Genomic DNA, 22767 nt, shown 5'->3' with positions numbered 1-22767 from the left:
CAGCAGGAGTTAAGCACATCTCCACTCCTGGAGTTTCAACTCCAAAACTAGCAGTACATTTGGTATGGAATAGAAGGAGCAAGCCATAATTAAACAGTGTGAAATCATTAGGGTGGCCAATGGCTAGTTCATGAGGAAATAATGCCAACATTTATTTTCCTTTTCAAAAATTTTAAATATTATCATTTGAAAATACCATACCAATAGAACAGCTTGAGATAGTATTTCATAATCACAAGAATATTCAGCAGATGATGTGCTAAGTCAGAACCAGTTTTTAAACAGCTGTAGCACTTTACCAACAGTCACTCTCCAGCTATGGTAACAACTAACCAGTGGAAATGCTGGATTGTGAACATTCAAAAAGGTTATCTTCTTTCTACCCCTAACTGTGTTGCAAGGATTACAAGTATTTGTCTCCCATTCTGTTGAAACAGCCCGTCTAACCAGAGGAATAATTTCTTGACAGATTGTCATACTTCTGGTTTCTCAAATTTTAGGTTTAGTGGGAACCTTCATTGATACTCAAGTTCATTCACGTGCCAGTAACAGAAGAGAACCACCACAAAGAAGTGCTCTATGCTGCTGCTGCAGTAACAAATCTTTGTGCTACTCATGCAGCAATTGTTTTGAAAACTGGTCTCTTGCCAATTTTTGGTTCGTTTTGAAATCATTAACTTCATCTGCTGAAGTCTGATGTCTGCACTTTCAGGCACTGTGGCTTAGTATTAAGCCAAGTTCATGGAATTCATATGAATAGCAGAAGTATAAATTGTATTTGTATATTTACTGTTTATAGCCTGGAAATTTAATTAAGTCAGAGATTTTAGAGACTGAAACCAAGCTGTTACAAAGTCAGCCACACAGGGTAATCCATGAGATTTCTACGTGTTCAGTATTCAAACCTAACTGTCCTTCACTTAAAAGTTATTCAGTCTGAAATGATAGACATGCCCAATTTTTAAAAGGCTAGAAATAATTAGAAAGTAAGTATACGGTTCATCCAAGAGTGATTGTGGTTCTTTTAAAAGTTTTTTGGTAAACTGGGAACTGTCCCTTCAAATTTACTCAATAAAATAGAGCTTTTCTCAGAAGCAGTCCTGTCAATAGTCAGCAGAAGTACTGGAACAGTAAAAGGCTAACATACTGTCTAAAAAAGTTCTCCTTATTATAAACCTTAAATTCTTTACTAAGTCTCCTACAATGCACAACCTGAGACTTAGCTGCTACCATTATAAAAAAACTGTTGCAGAAATATTTTCTTTAAATGTAGCTTAATTACAGGTTAGTTTTCCCAGTCTGTGCAAGGCAAACTCTCCTCTTCATCCTCTGACTCAGGTGATGCTTCCTTAATCCTTCGCAATGCCTCATGGATGCTCCTTGTCAGAGGGTCAGTATCAGGCAGAATTGTAAAGGATTCTCTCAAAACACCTTTCTGCACTTTCTTCAGTTTCACCCCTTTCCTGATCTGTGCCAAGATGTTATTGCTATCATCTTCATCAGGAAAAGGAGGGAGACTCCTCTGCTCAACTTTTCTTAAGTGAAAGCTGCCACGTTTCAAGGAAGCCAGCACTTCATCCATCGGGGAACTCACTGCAGTAAATCAAAAGACCTTCAGTATTATTTTCACTAAATTTTATCAGTCTTAATTTTTATTTCCTACAGACCAAAAAATACCTGCATACTTTTAATGTGATAGTCCCATACCATAAGTATAATGGTAGCTCCAATACTGTTTCAGCCTCTGAATAATCTTCCTTATTGCCCGGTCAAAACTGATTTATACAGACAATTGTAATTTTTGTAACAACTTCCTGTCTGGAAGTAAAAGTTTTTGAGCAATATGGCCTTTCTGTTTGCAGTCAGGAAAATCAAATAAGCTGCAAGGAATGCAACATAATGGAAGTGTTTATTGCATTATCTTTTTACTTAAAACTCAGGTAATGAGTACATATCTTAGGTATTGGACAGTGCAATCCATTCTTACCACTTGTATTTTATGGCTAATTTTACCTACTGCATGACTATTTCTACATGCCAGTGAGGGAAATAGCAATATAGTCAATTGCAAGAGCATGTTTCTCTGGGTTCATGTATTTCCTAGCATCTAGTCCCAGCACAGTTACAAAAATTCTCTTCCATTACAATTAATGAAAACGAAGAAGTCAGGGATAGTTCTTTATGGAAAATCCTTCCTTTATCACAAATTTTGAAACTAGTTTTTCTGCAGAAATAAAAACCAGGCTTTGGCTCTTTGAAGAGCCACGAGTGGGCCAGATTATCATCCCAGAGAATGCATTATAATAAAGTACAATGGTTTAAACACCTCGCATACAATAGCACATAATTTGCGCAGCACTTGTCATTCAATACATATCCATCTCCAGCTCTTTTTTGTACATTGTAGAATATGTTTCTCAAAACCTTTTTTGCATTCATGAACAGGCTTTGTCCATCCCACTAAGAGCCCAGACAGAACAGACCCAAGGAAAAGAGAGATACAAAAGAATACAGGATTGCACATTTGAAGGAGGAAGGAAGGACTATAAAGCACCTGTCTGTCATACAGAAACAAATTTCTGAAGCCACTTAGAACCTTGGAACATCTCAGGGGATGTGAAACAGCAGGCAGAGTGCTGCTGCAGACATTAACAATATTCTTAAGAGAGATGATTAATCTGAATTTCTATTTGCCATATAATGATGTATATAAAACTGCACAGACAATAGGTGTTTCATAAAAAATTGCAAGATAAAATGTGAATCAGTAAAATAAACAATAGGACTACATAAAAATTATTGTTGTTCTGTTATTAAATGAAACACTACATCCTCAGGTGAAGCATTGAATATTTGCAGGGCTGGCAAATGTAAATATTCTTTTAAACAGCATTTAGATCCATTTTCTGTCTAGTCTAACATGGTACAGTGTAGAGCCAGTTTCACAAGTGGTTTCCCACTGAACAAGTATGCTACACACTGTCGTAAAAGCCCTAGTCTTCAAATTGTCAGCATCTGTCAGCTAAACAGATTTAACAACTTTCCCATTAATAATAAATTAAGTACAGCATACACTTTCCTACAGAGCAATTCTAAAGACAACTGATGCACATTACCATTTTTAGATTAATAGCAATAAATTTTAAATTAAATATGCAGAAATTAAAACATTACCTCTCCTCCTCTGTAAACCCTCTAGATCACCGGTCTTCTTAAGCTTCTTCTTGGCACTGACTAGCTGACTGCTATCAAACAGATGTGCTGGTGGGACACCAGAAGAGTGCTGGACTCCCTTCTCCACACTCTGACGTTTAACAAAGCTGTCACTTTTCTGTAAGGGTTTGGTGGCATCTTCCTTGGAGGGCAAAGGTGGAGGCGGAGGTGGAGGTGGTGGAGGCAAAGTGGGTGGAAGCTGTACTCCCGTAGCAGTCTCTGGCTGAAGGTCGTCACTGGTGAGCGGAGAAGTGCTAACATGGGGCAGCTCAGAGGTAACACCATTAGGAGGCAAGGAGACATCCTGAAGTTGTTTCAGGCTTGTGGATTCCTGCACTTGCAAGGGCTGAACTGCTTTTTCCAATTCCACCTCTTCACCCTTCTCTTGGATTTGTATGGTTGCTGGCAAAGATTGAGGCTGCTCAACACAGGGCACTGAGCTGGCTGCACATTTTCTTCTTGCATGAGCCAGCCGTAGTCTGGTTGATTTAAGAATTACTTGCCCAGGGTACCGCTAAAGTGAATAAGGTATTGACAATTAGGTAAGCACGTGCAATGAACTATTTTAGATTTCACATACCTGTCATTTCTGACAGACAACTTTCATTTTTGCTCTGTACGTAAAACCAAAACAAAGATATCCCCACCATTATGAAAAAGTTATTCATATTCTTAGTTTTTATTCTTATTTAAGCCACAGTTTCAGTATGATTAGTCTAGTCAGTGATACACATGGGTTAGAATTAGGATTTCACTAAGAATCAGATTGCACATTCAAAACTGGTTTTTTTCTGGAAACTAAAATTCAAAATTCCCTCTTGCTTTCCTCTTCTAAAACTGGTCAATGGCTCCCTCTGCAAGTGCAGACCAGTCGGAGGCTCTCTGACTTAATACACTGGCCTTGTATGTGAATCATACTGTTTGAAAAGGTGTATATTGAGGACATCAAAGGTTTTCAGACTTAATTCACTTCTTAAATTTGCTGCCTTATTGTCAATCTTTTCATATTAGTTTCATCCACAGCCTTTTTAAAGCAAAAAATTAACCTGCTTCTGAAAGACAGGTCTAATACATTTTGCACAATTGTGGTAGGCCTAAAGCAGTAACATGTAACAATATTAGTAAGTTAATAGAAAAAGTCAGCTCATGAAGAGTTGCTGGTTAAAATAAGTAAATTTGCTTCATTTTACAGAAGTTATGGAATTCAAGAGCCTTGCAAACAGTAAGGACATGAAGAGTGTACTGCTGAAGAAGACAACTTTCCAGCAAAGAAACTTCTCATACCTTTGTTTTTTTAATGTATTCCAACAAAAATTCTTCACCAATAAATAGAGTCTCTGTTTTCTTGCACTTTCAGCCCTTTCCTTATTCTCTCCCCTTCATTCCACCTTCTATGCATTTTCTGATGGCTCCATTGTAATAAGGAGGGGCAGGTATTGGCAGGCATTCTAGCAATCAGTGGTAGGGGGGTCACGTCAGGTGACAACGCTCTTGGTGAGAAGTATGGTTTAGGTTATACTTCTTTTAGGAACATTTGCAAAGTGTCTTGTCACAAGGTATAGGTTGTAAGGGTGAATAGAAACTGAATATGGTACTGGGAATGCAATAGCCAGAGGAATCTGTAAGCACCGATGCTACGTTTCGTTGTGAATTTTCCAAAGACCAGTTAACTATACAATGAAAGAGAATCACTAACCACATAGTGTAGTCCTGGAATGAAGGAAAGTTTCTTTGGAAAAGGAAACTGCCAGACAAGAACAACTGTTCTTCTGTTACCTGCTTAAATGTACGAAGTCTGTCCAGGGTTTTCTGTCGTTCCTGACTAACCCAGGAGCTCTTTCTCTCCTCTTCATCTTGCAGTTGATCTCGTTTCTGAGAAAATACATGGAAAACATGTTAATATTACATCCAGTGCTCTATTTGGCTTCATTAGAAAAAACTCTTCTCCTAAATGTGAAGAGTTACTTTAAAAGATACTTCTCAAATAAGCATAACTTCAAAACTTGGACTTTGGCTTTCCCTTAAAAAATAGTAGGCAATTCCTGGTTTGTTTTCTCAAAGAAACACAAAGCTTGGTAAAATATATTTCAATCTCAAACAGAACACTTGGAAGACTTGTTACTTTGAGAGTCGAAAAATAACAAGTGACAAAACACTATACTGAAAGAAGCCCCCTTGAATTAAAACTGCATAAATTAGCCAGACGGCAAACCAGGATCCATCTTCCCCTCATTCAAAGAACAAAATGACAGTCCAAATTGCAAGGCTGCCCATTTAAACAAGTCACATTAGTATTTCCAAAGTACTAGAACTCACAGAATTCAGCAACACAAAGTTTTAAACCCAACAGCGAGCAAATTAAATAAATGTTTTCACACTTAAATTTACAACAGTAAATTTAAGGTTTGTATTTACTCGAGCCTTTTGTTACTTAATCCAGCCTGATTTTATGTCATTGTACTTAAGTAAATGTCTGAAGCTCTTCCTTGCACCTAGGACAGTTGTGGTTTTTATTGTACAGCAATTTTACCTTATGGAAAACACACCTTTGGATACATACATCTACTTTAACTAACCATCCTTCTCACAGAACTTCAGCAAAGTTACTACACCTTTGAAACAAACACTAAATCCTCAGTCAAATTTACTGGAAATGGAAGCTAATTACCAGAAGCTGAAATTCACTCCATGCAAGTTCAGAAGCTATCAGGAAAAGTGATATTAACAGCTGACCACAAAGCAAAAAACCTGAGCAGAAACAGCAGCTTTCATTCTTAAGATGACTCACGGCATTTAATATTACTTTAGAAAGCACATCTTCATAATCAAAAATTCTTTTCACTTTTGTCAACCTTTTACTCTCATTCAGTCACCACAAAAGCAGTGTCTGCCTGCCATTTTCACAAGTCAGCTAGTGGCCTGGTGTCCTTCATAAAAAGCCAACTCCTGTGATTTGGAAGGAAGTATAGATGCATTAGGGAGAGAAAGAGGAGAACATGTCTGAAAAATAGCAAGGACAGAAAACAGAAAAAGGTGAAGAGAAGAAGCATGTGGTAAAAGAAAATTCTAAGAGAGCAATGGGCAAAGAAGTTAGAACAGAAGCATAAAGAAAAGAAGAAAAGTAGTTCTATCACCGTACCTGAATGTTACATAAGCATTCAGATCAAACTTTTCCTGAAGCAGTCTCAAACTAAAGGGGCTTTTTTGCTTGTTTTGGGGGATTTGTTTATTTGGATTTGTTTCACATTTAAGTAAAATAGTAAAATTGCAATTCTTACTTGGTTTCAAATTTGGACTCCCCTTTTCGAAAGTTTTCTAAGAGAGTTATCTTTTCAAAATTCTTAATGAAAACCAGTAACTTAAAACCTATTCTACCATAATACTAGAATTTTTCAGTTATATTTTTACCAGAAAAACCCCACACAAACCCAAAAAATTAGCATAAGGTTCTTTATATAATTCAATCAGGCAACTCCATAATATAAAGTTCTGCAGTACTTGAAAGGCAAGGAAGTCCTCTGGCTTTGTCAAGTTTTATTTGAAAGAGTGATAAATGGGCTACAGCCCACACAGTAACTTCCTATGCCTTATTCTAAGAACTGATGAAAAAAAAATTTTTTTTTAAATTCCTGAGAAAGTATTCCAATACATACTGCCTTTGACAAGTAGCCTTTCCATAAAATAAATTATGCAGCTGACTTCCTGGACAAATGTATCAATGTTAAAAATGTATAAGGATGAAATAGAATCACTTTCACTAATCTAACTGAAGCCTGAATTAAAGAGACTTGGATTTCAATGCATCTTTGTCAGTGATCTTTATTCAATATTGATACTTTATCAGCTCCCAAGACCTATTCCAAAATTTGAATATTCTTTAAGATAAGTCTGTTAGGTACAGCGTAAGAGTTAGACCAGTTGGCCTATTCTCTGCAATGACGCTGTGAAAAAAATCATGGAGCATACATTTGGAACTACAAGTTTATACAACATAATTCAAGTAATTGCTTTAGTAGAAAGAAGCAAAGCAGCAACCAAGCTTACTAAGATTCAAGAATAAATGTGTGTGGTTTCCTTACTCCTATCAGCATACCGGACACAGTACTCGGAGATGTTCAGCATCATCTACGCGCACATGGTAACCGCAACCACTCAGACTGTCAGCCAAGCATAAAGAACAGTTCTACTTACTTGTTTCCAATGTCATCCTAACACAACTATATACTCCCCTTACCAGCATACTATGACACAGAAATCCATGGTACAAAGGTCAGGGATAACCACCATCTTTTTGAAAGAGCTATCGCTCTAAATGCTCCCCTAATTAATGTATAATGAGTGGGTTACCACGCTATTGACAGGCTAAGCTCAAGAACAGAAAACTCAAACTTACTAGCTGAACAGTATGGTGCATTTTGTACTCCTCCTCACTCTGGTGACGCTGCTGGATCTTCTCATTATGCTTTGCAATACAGATCTCCTGCAGGGACATAAAATGTAACCTATAAGGCATGTAATTTCAATACAGATTTACATAATGTCATATTCAGCAAATGGCACCTAGAAAAATAGAAACTGCAAAGCCTATTTCAGACAAGCTCATTTAACTTACAATGAACTGTAACTGAAAAAAAACCAAGCCAGACAACCCCAAATCTACGACTTTGAACTACCAAAAGAATAGATCCAAATGACATTGGAATGTCTGTTCTACAGTACTAGTACAAGAGTGGCAAAAAACACCACTCTGTCAATACCTCATAAAGCCCTTGTTTAACCCCATCTGTTTACACACATGGAAAAGAACTAACTCTTCAAATGCACCACATATTTCTGTTTATGCAAATAGACAGCTTCCCATTTACAGGTGTCAGTTCATCTTTTCCATGTACAATCTGCAAGCATAGACAGGAATTAAGTTGTTACAATTCATCATGTTCAGTTTATTACACTGAGTTCACATCTCTAACATCTGGTTTAAGGACAAAAATGTATTACGTTGTCTGCAAATAAGAGTAGGCTAAAAGAAAAAAAACCCAAGCAAATGAAAACTAGGACGAAACAAAAAAACAGGCCACGTTACAACAGCTGACAAAGAAGAGGATGACAGTCAAACTTCAGGTAGATAGACAACCAACCTCATTGGACAATACTGAGGGCCAGGAACTGGAGAGTATGAGCAATGGAATTAGACCTGGTACAAGCACCACGCAGAACTAGAAAAAAGTCAGATGTACATTCATAAACAAATCTCACAGTTGTGCAAAAGGTGCAGCGTTAGCAGTATCGAGTGTAGTGCAGACAGAGCATGGAGCTGATGGGGCTCCCAGATACCATTTAGTATGACTTTCTGGACAGATCCAGAAAAGAGCTTTGCCACTGAAAGCATTGCTTGAGGGAGCTGATGGAGTGCAGTGGTTTGGTCCAAAATACGCATTACTGTTTATCTGCTGTGAGATAAGAATTAGGAGAAATGCAAAACAGGCACCAAACTTGAAAGAATATAAAGAAGTTTATTAACAGACCTAAAAGAAGAAGAAAAAAAAATTATACCACCTTCAGAACTCTCCTCCTCCCCCCACCTTCCTCCCTTCTCCCACTGACAATGTGAAAAGACAACCCTTAAGATGTTCAGTCTGTTTACCACTTCCATAATAACCTTGTTCAGTCCATTTAGAAAGAGAAGTCTCTTCTTGCTCATGCTATGAAAACATTATCACAACGAGACAGCCGCCCACTTCCAAATATTGTTCAGTCCATTTAGGAAGAGGAGTCTCTCTGCCTGCGTGTGAGTCCTTTCCCCCGACTTGCAGCTTTTCCCGCAACTGCTTTCGAGGGTCCACTCTTGAAGTTTTTTGGGGTACAATTTTAAGGTTGAGCCGTTCAGAAACAAAAACAGAGGCCCTTCTCCTTCCCTGGGAGCAAAGGGTCTTCATCATCTTCATCGTTAGGACTATCTCTGGGAGCATCTCTAGGAACTGAGGTTTTCTCCTTTCCCATTTGGAGCAAAAGTCCTCATCTGGTTCATCTCTAGGGACTGAGGTTTTCTCCTTTCCCGTTTGGAGCAAAAGTCCTCATCTGGTTCATCTCTAGGGACTGAGGTTTCCTCCTTTCCCATTTGGAGCAAAAGTCCTCATCTGGTTCATCTCTAGGGACTGAGGTTTCCTCCTTTCCCATTTGGAGCAAAAGTCCTCATCTGGTTCATCTCTCCCTGTCCAAACTTCTCATGAAATTACAGCTGCGTCAGCATCTGCCTATCTCAGCGCAGGTGCTTTTGCTCACGAGTTGAACACTCCACCCCCCATATCTTCATGAAATTACAACAGGATACTCTGATATATCATAGCTTCACAACAGAATTTCAGCTTTAAGCATCTCCTCTCTCTCTTCCCTCAGGTTTTCAGCTCTTCACAGCAATAAAAAGGGTTAATCTCACCTCGGCCTTGCAGCTTTGCAGCTGGAATGTTGAATGTTTCTTATCGCATTGAAATGTGGATCACAGAGGTGATCACAACTTTAAGTGGCTTAGAGACTTGTCCATTTTCAAACTGGCGAGCTGATAGGTTCTATCAGTTCCCAGAGGAAACTGTAAGCACCCCTTAGCAAGGACGTCCCTTCCAGGACTATGCTTGCTAACCTATGACATGGAGTAAAGTGAAAAATAAGGACGGAAGGGATAAAAAAAACCTCATTATTTTGGAAGCTTAAAAATGCAGAAAGAGCTGTTCTTCTACAAACTGTCTATGGACATGCTTTGATCATATAAAGAAGTAGCCAGTGTTCCTGTACAGGACAGTAAAACCATCAATGTTGCTGCTGTATACAAGTAACTGACAAAAGCAAAGACTTCTGTGCAAATACTGTCCCACCTTCATCAGAGGTATATCACAGAATGGCTCAGATGGGAAGAGATCTTAAAGCTCATCTAGTGCCAACCTTCCTGCCACAGACAGGGAACCTTCCACTAAACCAGGTTGCTCAGGACCCCATCCAACCTGGTCTTGAACATTTCCAGGGATGGGGCATCCTCAACTTCTTGGGGCAACCTGTGCCAGCAGCTCACCACCCCTGGACTAAAGAACTTCTTTTTAACAGCTATTTAAATCTCTCCTGGTTTAAAACTGTTTGCCTTGTCCATGTAAAATATCTGTCCATATCTGCCTTGGGGTGACTTTATGATGTGTATCCCTATCACCTGCTCGATGCCCAGACATGAATCCTGTGCCTTTCTGTGCCTTTAAAACTGGGTCCGAGAGAAAGAAGGAAAAAAAGTCAGGTGAACTTTTCAAAGCGGTTTTGCATTCAAGGACACAGAGATAGCTGCTGCTGCAGAGCAGAGGCAAGCACTTTCCTGCTTTTCCTGGCTCTTGGCTCCTTTTCTTGGAAGAGAGAGACAGAGAGTTAAACTCCTTTGCTTCCCTGGGACTTCAGTTTCTTCTTCTTCTCTTCTGGACTGTTCAAGAATACCAGAACACTGGGAGACCCTACACCAGTTGGCCCAGAGAGGCCCACACCAAACAGCCAGCTTCGAAGAGAGAGACCACACCCACAGAAAATCTGAAAGACTGGTAGACTCTGAAAATATACCAGGTTCTCTCCACAGCGAGAGGTTTTATTATTCAGCATTATTCTTTTCCTGTGCTTGCGCGCACTTTACTTGTTAAATAAATAGTTTTCTCTTTTTTCACTTTCCTCCAAGGAATTTCTTCCCGAATCTGGTGGGGGAGGGGCAGCTGAAACCTGCCTTCTATCAGAGGGTACTTTCCTCCAATTTGTCTCAAATCAGGACAATGTCAAAAGGCACTCTCCATCTTTTTTATAAGCTCCCTTTATGTTCTGAAAGGCTGCAGTGAGGTCTCCCCAGAGCCTTCTCTTCTCCAGGCTGAACAACCCCAGCCCATCCTCATAGGAGAGGTGCTCCAACCCTCTGGTCATCTTCATGGATCTACTCTGGACTTGCTCTAACAGGTAAACATATATATATAGCCAAACTCTACTGGGTTTTGTGTTTGTTTCTGGAGGTTTTTTTTCCCCTGGTGATAAGAGTTAATCCTGAACAGTCAATCAATTTAATTTGTAGCTGCAAAAGTACAAAATACTTCATCTCTGTGTTTCAAAGACACAGCAAGCTACATAATACCAATAGAGAACCTGAACAACTTTCTGTAATACTACTACTAGTTTATAGTTTACTCTCTATTTAGGTTTTAAATATTATAAAATAATGAGAAAATGTAAGTTAAGTGTGGTTTGGGTTTTTTGACATGCCTCAAATACTCAGGGGGCACAATTTTATGTAATGTTTTCACTTTAGCATCAATATTCAAACCTTTCTGGTTAAATGCAAATAATGAAAGATATTTTAAGTATATAAAGAGGACAAACCTGACCAAAATGTATTTGGTGCTGACTTTGCATTAATAAACAACCTACTTCAATGTAATTAGATCTCTTTGACATGAAATAATAAAAATTACTAGGAGGGGCTGAAATGTTGCAGGACAGGATTAGAAATCTGAATCATCTTAACTAATTACAGAAATGGTCTAAGAAAAAAAGGAAAGGTTGCAATTTCATAGGGACAAATGCAGGGTTCTGCTCGTAGACAAGATTAAGTGACTTCAAACAAACAATGTAATAAAAAACACCTAGATGGCAGCATTAAGGAAATTATATGGATGACTATGGCAAACTACAAGTTGAATATAAACCAATGAACTCTGGCAAAAAACCCCAAAAAACAACAAAACCAAACACAATAATTGGGTGTATGATACAGCCTATCGCACATGCAAAGTAGTCCTTCCTTCTCAGCACTGAGAAGCAGGAGCATTATCATAAAATCACCAAGGTTGGAAGAGACCTTTAAGATCATTCAGTCCAACTGTCCACCCAGCACTACCATTGTAACCATTAGACCATCACCCAGCACCAGATCCAGACACCCCTCAAACACCTCCAGGGATGATGACTTTACCACCTCCCTGTGAAATTATGTCCAGTGAGAGCCACACCTCAAGAAATACATTGATCAACTGTATGGAACTGAGGAAGCAGCAGGAAGTAATGCCCATTCTTCTTTTAATCACTTGACTGATTTCACACTATCAAATTGTACTTCTATTAAAGAGACACAAAGGGAGAGCTGAGGAACCATTTCAACCTTCGTCACTGGATAAACTAAAATACTTAAGACTAGTAACATGTAACGTATGTAAAAGAGATGTGCATTAGTATTATATCTAACTAGTTCCAGTGAGTCTTGTGTTCAGCTTAAAAAACATCTCAGTTAAAAGGTTAGCTTTTCACATGCAGAAACCATATTTTACTGTAAGCATTCAGTTTAGTTATGCTTTTATGCTGCTGCTGTTGTAATAATAATAATAATAATAATAATAATAATAATAATACAATACCAATAATCCTATGCCAGCTGTCCCTGTATCAACGTTAACACCTATTTTGGCACGGGCTGTGCTTTAAAATGTGGACTTGCAAAATTCTAAAGGTGCCCTATTAAATGAACACAAAAGCATGTGAGGAAGTTTCCTAGATGAAAGCACACATTATGAACACACTCCAAACAGCTTCACCAACCAGTTGCTTCTCCCAGTCTGTTCGTGATAAGGAATACTCCTCCTAGGTGCAAAATAATTCGATCTCATCACAACTCTGTTTTTTCAAATATTTTTCTAGACACTTTCTCTCCATTTTTTTCACCTTGACTCTTTGCTATTAAATCTAGCTCTCTAATAAATCAGCTGCTTGTTCCATATGACATTCTAATTATTACTAATGTGCAGCCAGCAGGGGGTAGACTGGCATAACAACAGCAATTTCCTGCATGAAAAATATATAACTAGCTCTATAGAAATAAGGAAAAAAAAGTGAAACTAATATTAAAAATTTATTTTTTAATATCTCACTGTCATCAACACAAAGGAACATCAGGAAATGATTGCTTAATAAATGCAAATTTGCATCTATTTGCATTAAACCTATTTGCATTAAAAAAAAGGGAATAAAGCATTTATACTCATGGTAGTACAGTGAAGAGATACCAAGCCCTGTAAAACCATGAATTTTTAAAATGCCAGTTCAGTTATTCTAAGTCACAGTCGAGTTATGTTTCTAACACACCACACCTTTAGCAAAAGTTTCTAAATAAAGGCTTGGTACAATTATTTGACAACATCGCTGAAAAACTGATGCATCATCTGCAAAATTAGGGAAGGAATTTCTGAAAAACTATAGTCACTAAAGTTTATGTTTAAATAACAAATTGTGTTACTCTATAAAGAGTAATTTGTAATATCTCCTCAACAGAAAAGATTTTCAGATACCTGAATGATGAAATTACCTTTTTTCAAAAAATAAAACTGATGATAGAGAAAATTTCCTGTTGTTTCCTTAATCCTGATAACTGCTGCTAGAAAGGAGACACTCCCTGAGGGCATCCTCAGTTGCCAAAAACTTGCTAATGAACAAGGACTCCAATTTCTGAATATATCTCAAGACTGTGCTATACACCACTTAATCCGTACCTCGCTTTTTGTTTCCAACTACAGAACTGACAAGGTAAAAAAAAAAAACAAGACAAAAAAACCACCAACAAAAAAGAGGAAAAAACCCATCAATCCACCACCAAAATCTCATCAACCCAATCCAAAACAGAACACCTGTTTAAAAGGCTGTTTTAAGAAACATGCAAGGTCAGGAACACAATCTGAAAAGCATTAAGTACACTCTCATCTCTGTTCAACAACAAATGTTTCTTAATTGACACAGACACAGATTTACCACACAGTATGTGCTTTCCATATTCACCCTCAAAAAGCCACTTTTCTTCACAAAGCATTCCTTCATCACTGCCCTCATTCTCACCATCTAGAGTCTTTTGTACCCCATCTGTATCTTAGTTCTGCATGCTTGACTTAACCTGCAAATGCTTCAGACCAAGAATTCTTTTTTTTCTCCCACTAATACAACTACTCACATCAGGCACCTTAAATAGTGTTCACTAACAATGCTTTGCAGTACCACCAGAAGAGTCATTGAAAATACAAAGGTTGCTTAAGATAAGACAAAGATATGAGTTTTGATTTTAAGGTAATTGCCAGTCAGCTTAGTAGGACTTATGGTACCCAGCAGTAAGAAGAGAAGCTACAAAACGGCCATATTCTTTTCTGCCCAGTAAGTGCCACACAACAGCACACAACAACAGATTCTGCCCTTTATTTTTGTTTAAGTAAAGATCATTGATTTTCCCCTGCAGGTTTAAACACACATTGTTCTACTCTGATTTTTCTAAAAGCTGAAAGCTAAGTATCTCCCTGCAGCACCCAACTGCAGAGAATGCTATGCTCAGCAAAGAAGTAAGACAGCTGGAACTGGTTCTGAGAGTGATGTGATATCCTAGTTCCACGTGGACACACTGTCTCAGGTCATGAAAACAGTATAGCCACAGCTGTCCCAGCACAATGTTGAGAAGATGTAAGTACATCACTCCTGCATGCAGACACAGACAAGCAGTGCTACCATACCCAGCTCTGTACCTTGTCACAGCGCACAACCAGGCATGCTGCTACTCCTGCTACAGCCAAAACCAACTCCTTCACCTTAAACAAGGTATCCTATCATAGCATAACCTTGAAACAAATGAGCCACTGAAGATGACTAACTCATTGAACAAATAATAGACATGCTAAAAAATCTCTACTCCTGCTTCAGGGTTTCTTCTTGACCTGTTAACTCCAGTAAGTTAAGCAAAGAACAGCAACCAGGCTGTCGCTTTCAAACAGGTTTGTCTACTTTGTAAGGTGCCAGCAGTTTCTTTTCATATTCAGGAGAAAATATCCTATTATAATGTAGCCTGTGTAAATCAGCAAAACATGACAGATGGTTCTCTTACTTAAAATACTAACAGGTCCAGGCTCCTGATACTTCTTCTCTTTATGAATTCATATAAAACAAACACAATGGCTAAGCAAGCTACTTCACATAATTGGCTAACAGGACACCTTTCTTCTAATAGTTCGTTTGCAGCCTTCTCCATATTGGGTTAACCAGAGACCAGGCAGTGGCTGACAAAATATAAAAAATCCAATATATAAAATGTATCAACAACTTTCCATTTGCTCTGTTACGCTTCAGATTTAGGTATAGAAACATATATATTAATTATGGAGGCAAGACCTGAAGGGTTTACCGTGAATCTGCTAGAACTCCTTACGTGAAAGGGTCATCTTTCACATAAAGGGACATGACTGGGAACACACAACCAAATCGACCACTGATCCTAACCCAGAATGAGGCCTCAACTGACATTTCTGCACAGCCATATAGTACATAGTGTGGGGTGGAACCTATTTTCTAACAAGTATTACAATGGTCTCTCAAATACCTAAATAGCACACCTAGAATTACAAATTAAGAATATAGACTAGATTTCATACAGATCTGCCAAATACAGAGTATCAACAACATGTGACATAAGTTTAAAAGGATGGGGTAAGAGAATGAAAATAGAACTCACTAGTGAGAAAACACGCTTGAAAATTCTCTTCTGCAAATATACACAGAACTACTCTCTGTAAAAACATTCATTCTAGCATGTACTTCCCACATTAAAGTATTCTGATTAGTTAATAGAAATAAGTTTGTTTGTTGACTTCAAAGTAATTAAAGGTTCCTTTAAAGCTAGAAGAAAGGTAAACAGATTCTTAAATGTATCAATTTAATGATACATGCTATTGTATTTAGTATTCTGCAAAACAACTTTTAGCAAACAATAAATATAACCCACAAAAATTCTGGGAAACTAGTATCTGAAAGGAAACCTTCTGAAGTTTTATTAAATTTGCTAATTATGTCCAAAATAAAGGCAATTAAACAGTACCTTCTTATTTCTGAGGTAGGCTTTCTTGGCTGAAATACGTCCACGCCTTGCTTCCAGCTGGCGGATTTTCTGTTGTAACTTTTGCAGCTCCTCTTTTTGCAAGTGTACAGATGTTGCCATATCCTCTTTTTCAAGCATGGCTTCCATACTTTCATAAGTGTCATAATACACCACTTCATCTCTCTTCTCTGTTTTAAAGATGTCAGCAATGAAAAAATCGAATCATTAGTTCGTATTTGATTAACATTTTGTTTTCCTCCCACTGAGTTCCAAGATTTAATGCCACAGCCCTTTCAGAGGACTACCAAAAATCAAAAGGTCAGAGGAAAAGCATTAAACAGTAAGGTACTATACGGCTTCGAAGTCTGTATGAGGAACAGAAATTAATTCCAATGAAGCTCAGCCTGCTATTCAGGCAAGCTCAGAGTATTAAAACACAAATGCAATTCTAAATGTATTATGTGTAGTGTAATTTTAACACAATGCCCATGCACGTTTTTGGGTCTCACAAGGGACCCACAGTGTGTACCAATTTTTTCCGGTCTTCAGCATGAAGTTCAGGATAGACAAGACTATCTGAAGTCTTTGGCATGGGATTCTTCTGTTACCACCAGCTGGTAATTTCATGTAAGGAGAATCAGGCAACAGGACACCAAAAACCCTCTCATAGGTTTTTGATGTCCCAGTCACTGCTCCTGGGAGGGAGGGAGGGAAACTTCAAGGCAATCCTTCAAAGCATTACAGGCCTGAAAAGGAGGTAATTACTAATAGTTTTATCAACACTCATGATTTTTAGCTTCCTGAGTGAAGCATTTGGAATAACACTGAGCTCATCTTTGAATGCTGCCTTCTCATCTCTTGCCAAGAAGGAAACAGTGGTGATTATAAATCCTTGAAGAATGTTGGGATGAAGAAGCAGCAAAGACCTCTTGTTCTTTATTCCACTGGCATAGAAAGTAGGATAAATTTGTAATACACCAAGAGGGAAATGCATTACTGCTGTCTGAAACAGGCAGATGCAACTGGCATGTCTATCAAGTATCTATTCCACCAAACTTTCTTCAATTTTATCAACTACTTTCAGAAAGACTGTAATTGCTCCTACTTCAGCTGCTTGATTATTTGGGGACAAGCACAGGGTTTTCCTCAGTACACAGTCCATTTTAAAAGCTGTTGTCACTTCATGTTATATGTGTGTACAGTCTCTGCTGCAGCCAAAATTCTGATTGCCATGCTAATTTTAGCTCAGTAGAACTCATGGCAGAACCAGACAAGAAAGCACAGCAAGACATTCACCTCAAAATAAAAGCTAATAAAAACCACAGTTTCTTTATTTCAGTGCTCGGTTTAAAAAATAAAAACATTGTAAAGCTTCATCAATATGTAAAAACTGCCAAGCCACTAGAACTCCCTTTGAGATATCACTGAGTAAGAAGAAGACTCATGGCTAACAATTATATTTTACTACAGAGTTATAAAATGGGAGAATTTACATGTGAATTTTGCTTTAGAAGACTTTCATGCAAAGTTGAAGACAGAAATCTACGAGTTCATCCACCACAAAACCATTTTAACAAGAATGTACTAGTACTTTTTATGAATAAGATAAAACCCTTGTAAATTCTAACCTAATACAATTATGTTCTGGGAACTTCAATGCAGGTATTTGCTTAATGACAGTGAAAAAACACTAGTGTTGCTCATAATATGGCGATCTATTATCACTTGATCCTTTTCAGATCCTTTGCTGAATTTGCAAAGATGTTCTTCTAGGTCACAACCCAGTGCAGGCAACTCAGATCATGCGTTGAGAACTCTCTGAGCTACCTCTGCAGAACCAAGACAGTCAAAGACTAAAGAAAGAAAAGCAACAGTACCTACTAGGCTTACACACACAAATCTCAAATCATAAAGACGTGCAAAATCAAAAGTCTGTTACGTAACTATCAGTACACTTTAAAAAGAAAGTATAACAGACCATGCTTTTCTTGTGACATCATATGAAACAACACATATTAAAAGATCACTAAATGTTTTAGATGCTTGAATTCAGATTTGGTGCTGAATAGTCTGGAACATATGTAGTCACTTCCGCATCACATTGTTTTTCACATTAATTGTTCTATCCACCTAAGTAAAGCCTGAGAAGGTAGTTTCATGCTTTGAACAAGTCCCTCACATTTAGGAACTATATTTTTCATTTTCTGTCCTATGGGATAGTTTTGGATTTATTATTAAACAACATCTTACAAGTTTAAAACAGCAAAGGAAGCCAGAACAATGAACTGTTTTGTTGCCATGAGGGAAGAACGGGGTGATGGTTTAGCTGACTGAAGGGTTTTATTTTGGATTAGGTTGTGGGTTGATGTTTTTTGAGATTTCTGGAGAAAACATTAATGACAAGTCATAATGACCTATGACGTTTTTACACCTTAGTCTCTGACAGCCCAGAGGTTTTACTATCACTACACCAAAGGATTTTGATATACATTTCTTCTTGGTCTCCCATTCAGAGGATTTCTTTCAGTTTGTAGCTAAGCAGACCATACCATGTCTTCAGTACCAAAACTACACGTCTGATTTCCCAAGCACAAAATCTATCTACCTCAAAATCACCAACACTTCTCCACAGAAGCACCCAGTCAAAGCTGCTGCATTTCTGTCAGTCATTTACAAAGTTCCAAATCTTTATGTTCCATACATACTAGTACAGTTGTTTCCATCACCAAGCCATAAAGGCAGAGATTCATGTTACAGTGAGACGAATCTGTGATACCTATGTTTTCTCCTTTTCCAGAGCCAACTCAAAATACAATCAAGCTTCAAATCTCCCTTAGGAGAATTTTCTATCCATAGCAAAATTTGTTATGCAAGGCCTACACACTGAAACAGTAAAACAAAGCTTGCGTAAATACAAACATTAAAGATGGAAGGGTAAAGGATAGAATTGGATTAAAAAATGCTGTATGATTTATGTGTACCGTTTCCACAGTTTCTAAGTACATGAGGTATAGTAGGATAGTCGGTTCTGGAAGCATAAGGTTTGCATTGCTGCTCTGAATCTGAAATAACAATACGAGCTTCAAAGTTTAGCAGAAGGAATCCAATTTGCAGATAGCTTTTGAAAACCAATCACTTTCAAGAAATGAGTAATATCAACACGTAGTTTTAGTCAGACAAGTTCCGCAATTAAGACATTTCCTTCTCTCCAATCTTAGCCCTTCAAAACTTATATAGTTTGAGTATCTTACATGCAAACTTCCAAATACAGGCAATAAGAACCATAACCAAACTTCTGTATGTGTATGTATATGCCTTATGAACAGGTGTAAATTCTAATTTAACTGTACTTTTGCAGCTCTTCACACAGCAAAGAATCTGTTCTCATTTCATTCCCACAGGCTTCACTGGACTCTTGGGAAGAAAATTATCTTTCACGGATTATGTATTAATTGAAATAAAGAAAGCACCTGACATCAATCTTCTGATGCTTTCAAGCTGTGCTGTCAGCAGCAGCTCTTCACATTTCAAGATCTCGAACTGCACTTCATATAACTGAAGCTGTAGGTCATAGTAATCAGCTTCTAAGTGGTCCAAATGGGCTAAGGCTTCTGTACCACCTTTCAGGCTCTGCATCTAAATAAAAAGAGAAAACAACAAACAAACAAACAAACACCATACAACTCCATGATAATGATGAGCACAAAACCACAGATTTTATGATTACAGTTAGATACTGTCTGGTACAGTAAATGTAACAATTGAACACAACAAGTCCATAAGATAGGTTCTGATCAGCCACACACTAAGATGCCTTTAGTATCTGACATTTTTTTCTACGTGGCATTGAAACAAATCCATGGCACTGAATTACACTTTGCGACTGTCAAGTGTCAAGTCATACCGTGCATAATGTGAAACATCTCTCACACTCTTTTACTCTATTACTTTATTCTCTCAAGGTACATAATGAAATTAGAATTCTCCTATCTTCAATCCCAGAAGTCTAAAAGTAGGCATCTAGAAAGCTGCAGTTAAAACTTATTACAGCAGAACTGAGGAAAAAACGTGAAAGGATGTGAAAACAGGGATAAATACATGCACTTATCCTCTTGTAATGACAACTTAGTTGTTCTGTTCTTTCTGGAGTCCTTCACAGGAGAATAAATACACAGATTAAAATACTTATTTCAGTACTCATTTTTATTACATGTTTGAATAAAAGAGTGACAAACAACCGAAGCGAAGTGCAACCATTCTCTTTCATTCAGTCAAACAAGATTTATCTGCTCAATACAGTCAGCCATTCAGACTATATTTAAGAAACAGAAACAGGTAAGGGGATCTTATGTGCGCTCTCAGTTTGGAGGGAATTCATGCACCTCCACAAACTACATGCAGAAGAGTTAGGGCTACATTCAAATTCTCTAACTGCTCAAAGTATGTGTATCTGATAGTTTCTCTCAGATAATGGATGAAAGTACTGGTAAATTTTAATGGAGATTTGTGATCTGTCTACCTTACTATTCAGAAGAAACCTCCAGTTTCATATTACAGTCAGTCAATCACTAAAAAAGGATGTCTATCAAGCAAAAATACAGGACCTAGTCAACTATACATTTAAAAAGTATTTGCTAGTATGTCCTCTACATTATGGTATTATCTTCAAGTTGCAAATCTGAGTCTGTAATGAAGAGCCACACATAGGTTCCTTGAGTTTTACTTGTCACACGTAGTTAAATATGACTATACTAAACTAGAAAAGTAGCTGTACTGAATTAAACCAATCCATTTTACTCAATACCCTGTTTCTGGAAAATGTTAACTGCAAAAATCCAGGTAGATGAAACATAGCACATAGCAGGCAGTGCAGCAATACCTTCCCCAAATGCTTCACAAGCCTCTAGCACAACTTGCAGTACAACTTAAACCACAGTGCTGCCTTTTATACAAAACAGACTTACTGGACTTAATTAATAAATTTGTCCTATCCTTTTTTTTTTTCAAGCATGTATGCTTTCAGCACCTGCATCATTATCTATTGATAGGGATTTCACAGCTCAGTTAAACACAAGTAGTTCTGTATAGTATACTTATTTCCATATAAGACTGCTAGACAGAAGACCTGTGAATCAATTCTCGTAACCTCTATTTTAAGTTTCTTCTGCTATATTTTGTACTTCCTGTATGCATCTTTTGTATATCAACTATTAGTCTGAAAAGCTCAGTAAGTCCTTAAGGGAACACCATAAACCTTAAAATCATTAATGTATCATGTATATTTTAGAGTCCAGTGTTACACAAAAATGTCTTGTTACGCAGCTTTATTACTCTGCATCCATATTAAGTTACTAATTTGACCAGAACAGTAAATGACATAATGATGGTATATTTGGAGTGAATTAGAGGCTACTTTTCAAGACAAAAGTTCTCTAGAATTCTTCATTTTTTCCATATAAGAGGGATAATGGTCATTGTTCAGGCAGGATATTGGCATTTTTCAAGGGGTTTGGCATTTTTCAAGGATTTCCTCACTGTAAAAATGCAGCAAAATTTGGTGGGTTTGGGGGTGAGGGAAGTGAGTGTGGGAAATGTTTGTTTGCTTTTTAAATTAAGGTAATGTCATTCAAACTTGACCACACCTAAGAACTTCCCTTTTTCCGTAAACTGTGGAATTGACGCAAACCTTCGCAATCTTTTTCTTAAAAACAGATGTTCCCAAATTTAAATCCACAGTCTATATAAAAACTTAAATATTAAGACATAAAGACACACAGAGATCATCTTCAGAAGTACCAGCTCACCAAGTTATAGCAGCTGAGTATTTTATTCGCTTGCACTGGTGTCTGCCTGATAAAGGACTTGGCAACTGTACCTTAGCCCTACATACAGAATACAGATGCTGTTAGTTATCTGTTCTGTTTTAGGGGTACACCACCACTACATTCAACTTTCAGGTGCAACAGAAGTTGGAAATTAGCATCATGGGCAGATATCCTAGATACATAATAGCACCTCATGAAAAAGTAAAATGAAGACCCTGAATTTCAACGATTTATGTTAAAACTTCATGTAAGATACTAATAATTCAAAACAGTATCATCACTTTTGGGCATATTTCAGCATATTCTGTTAAAAATTTCTCTTCTTAATTGAGAGCAATTCTTATGCATTTTTACCTGATCTGTACCACTAATTTGCTGCATTCTTAGTAGCTCTCAGGCTGATTAACACAGTGAAAGAAACAAGAAGAAATTTAACATGAGAATGGTATGGGAAACATTCTGCAGTCGTGCTGGTTTTGGATGAGGCTGTGTTTTGGATTTGTGCTGAACACAGGGGTTGATAATATAGAGATTTTTTGTTATTGCTGAGCAGGGCTTACACTGAGCCAAGGCCTTTTCCACTTTTCCTATGGCCACTCTGGCAGGGAAGATGGGAGTGCATGGGAGGTTGGGAAGAGACACGGCCAGGACAGGTGACCCCGACTGACCAAAGGGATATTCCAGACTATGTGACATCATGCCCAGTATATAAAGTGGGGGGAAGAAAGAGGAAGGGAGGGACATTTGGAATGCTGGAGTTTTGTCTTCCCCAGTCACAGTTACCTGTGATGGAGCCCTGCACTCCTGGAGATGGCTGAACACCTGTCTGCC

General features: G+C 37.8%; 1 protein-coding gene across 1 annotated transcript in view; it reads right to left on the bottom strand.

Annotated features, from left to right (window-relative positions):
- JMY (junction mediating and regulatory protein, p53 cofactor) overlaps positions 1-22767 on the bottom strand; it is a 68606-nt gene that overhangs the window by 7267 nt on the left and 38572 nt on the right. The window contains exons 7-12 of the mRNA XM_008640917.2: positions 19582-19747; positions 16112-16299; positions 7607-7693; positions 4990-5085; positions 3175-3727; positions 1283-1593 (exon numbers count right to left, since the gene is read on the bottom strand). Of these exons, the coding sequence (XP_008639139.2) occupies positions 1286-1593; positions 3175-3727; positions 4990-5085; positions 7607-7693; positions 16112-16299; positions 19582-19747 (1398 nt within the window). The 3' untranslated portion in view covers positions 1283-1285. The remainder of the gene's footprint in view (positions 1-1282; positions 1594-3174; positions 3728-4989; positions 5086-7606; positions 7694-16111; positions 16300-19581; positions 19748-22767) is intronic.

Source organism: Corvus brachyrhynchos, unplaced genomic scaffold, assembly GCF_000691975.1.
Source record: "Corvus brachyrhynchos isolate BGI_N302 unplaced genomic scaffold, ASM69197v1 scaffold8, whole genome shotgun sequence".
Lineage (NCBI taxonomy): Eukaryota > Metazoa > Chordata > Aves > Passeriformes > Corvidae > Corvus > Corvus brachyrhynchos.
Note: the sequence above shows the minus strand (reverse complement) of the source record. Positions and strands in the feature narration are given on the sequence as shown.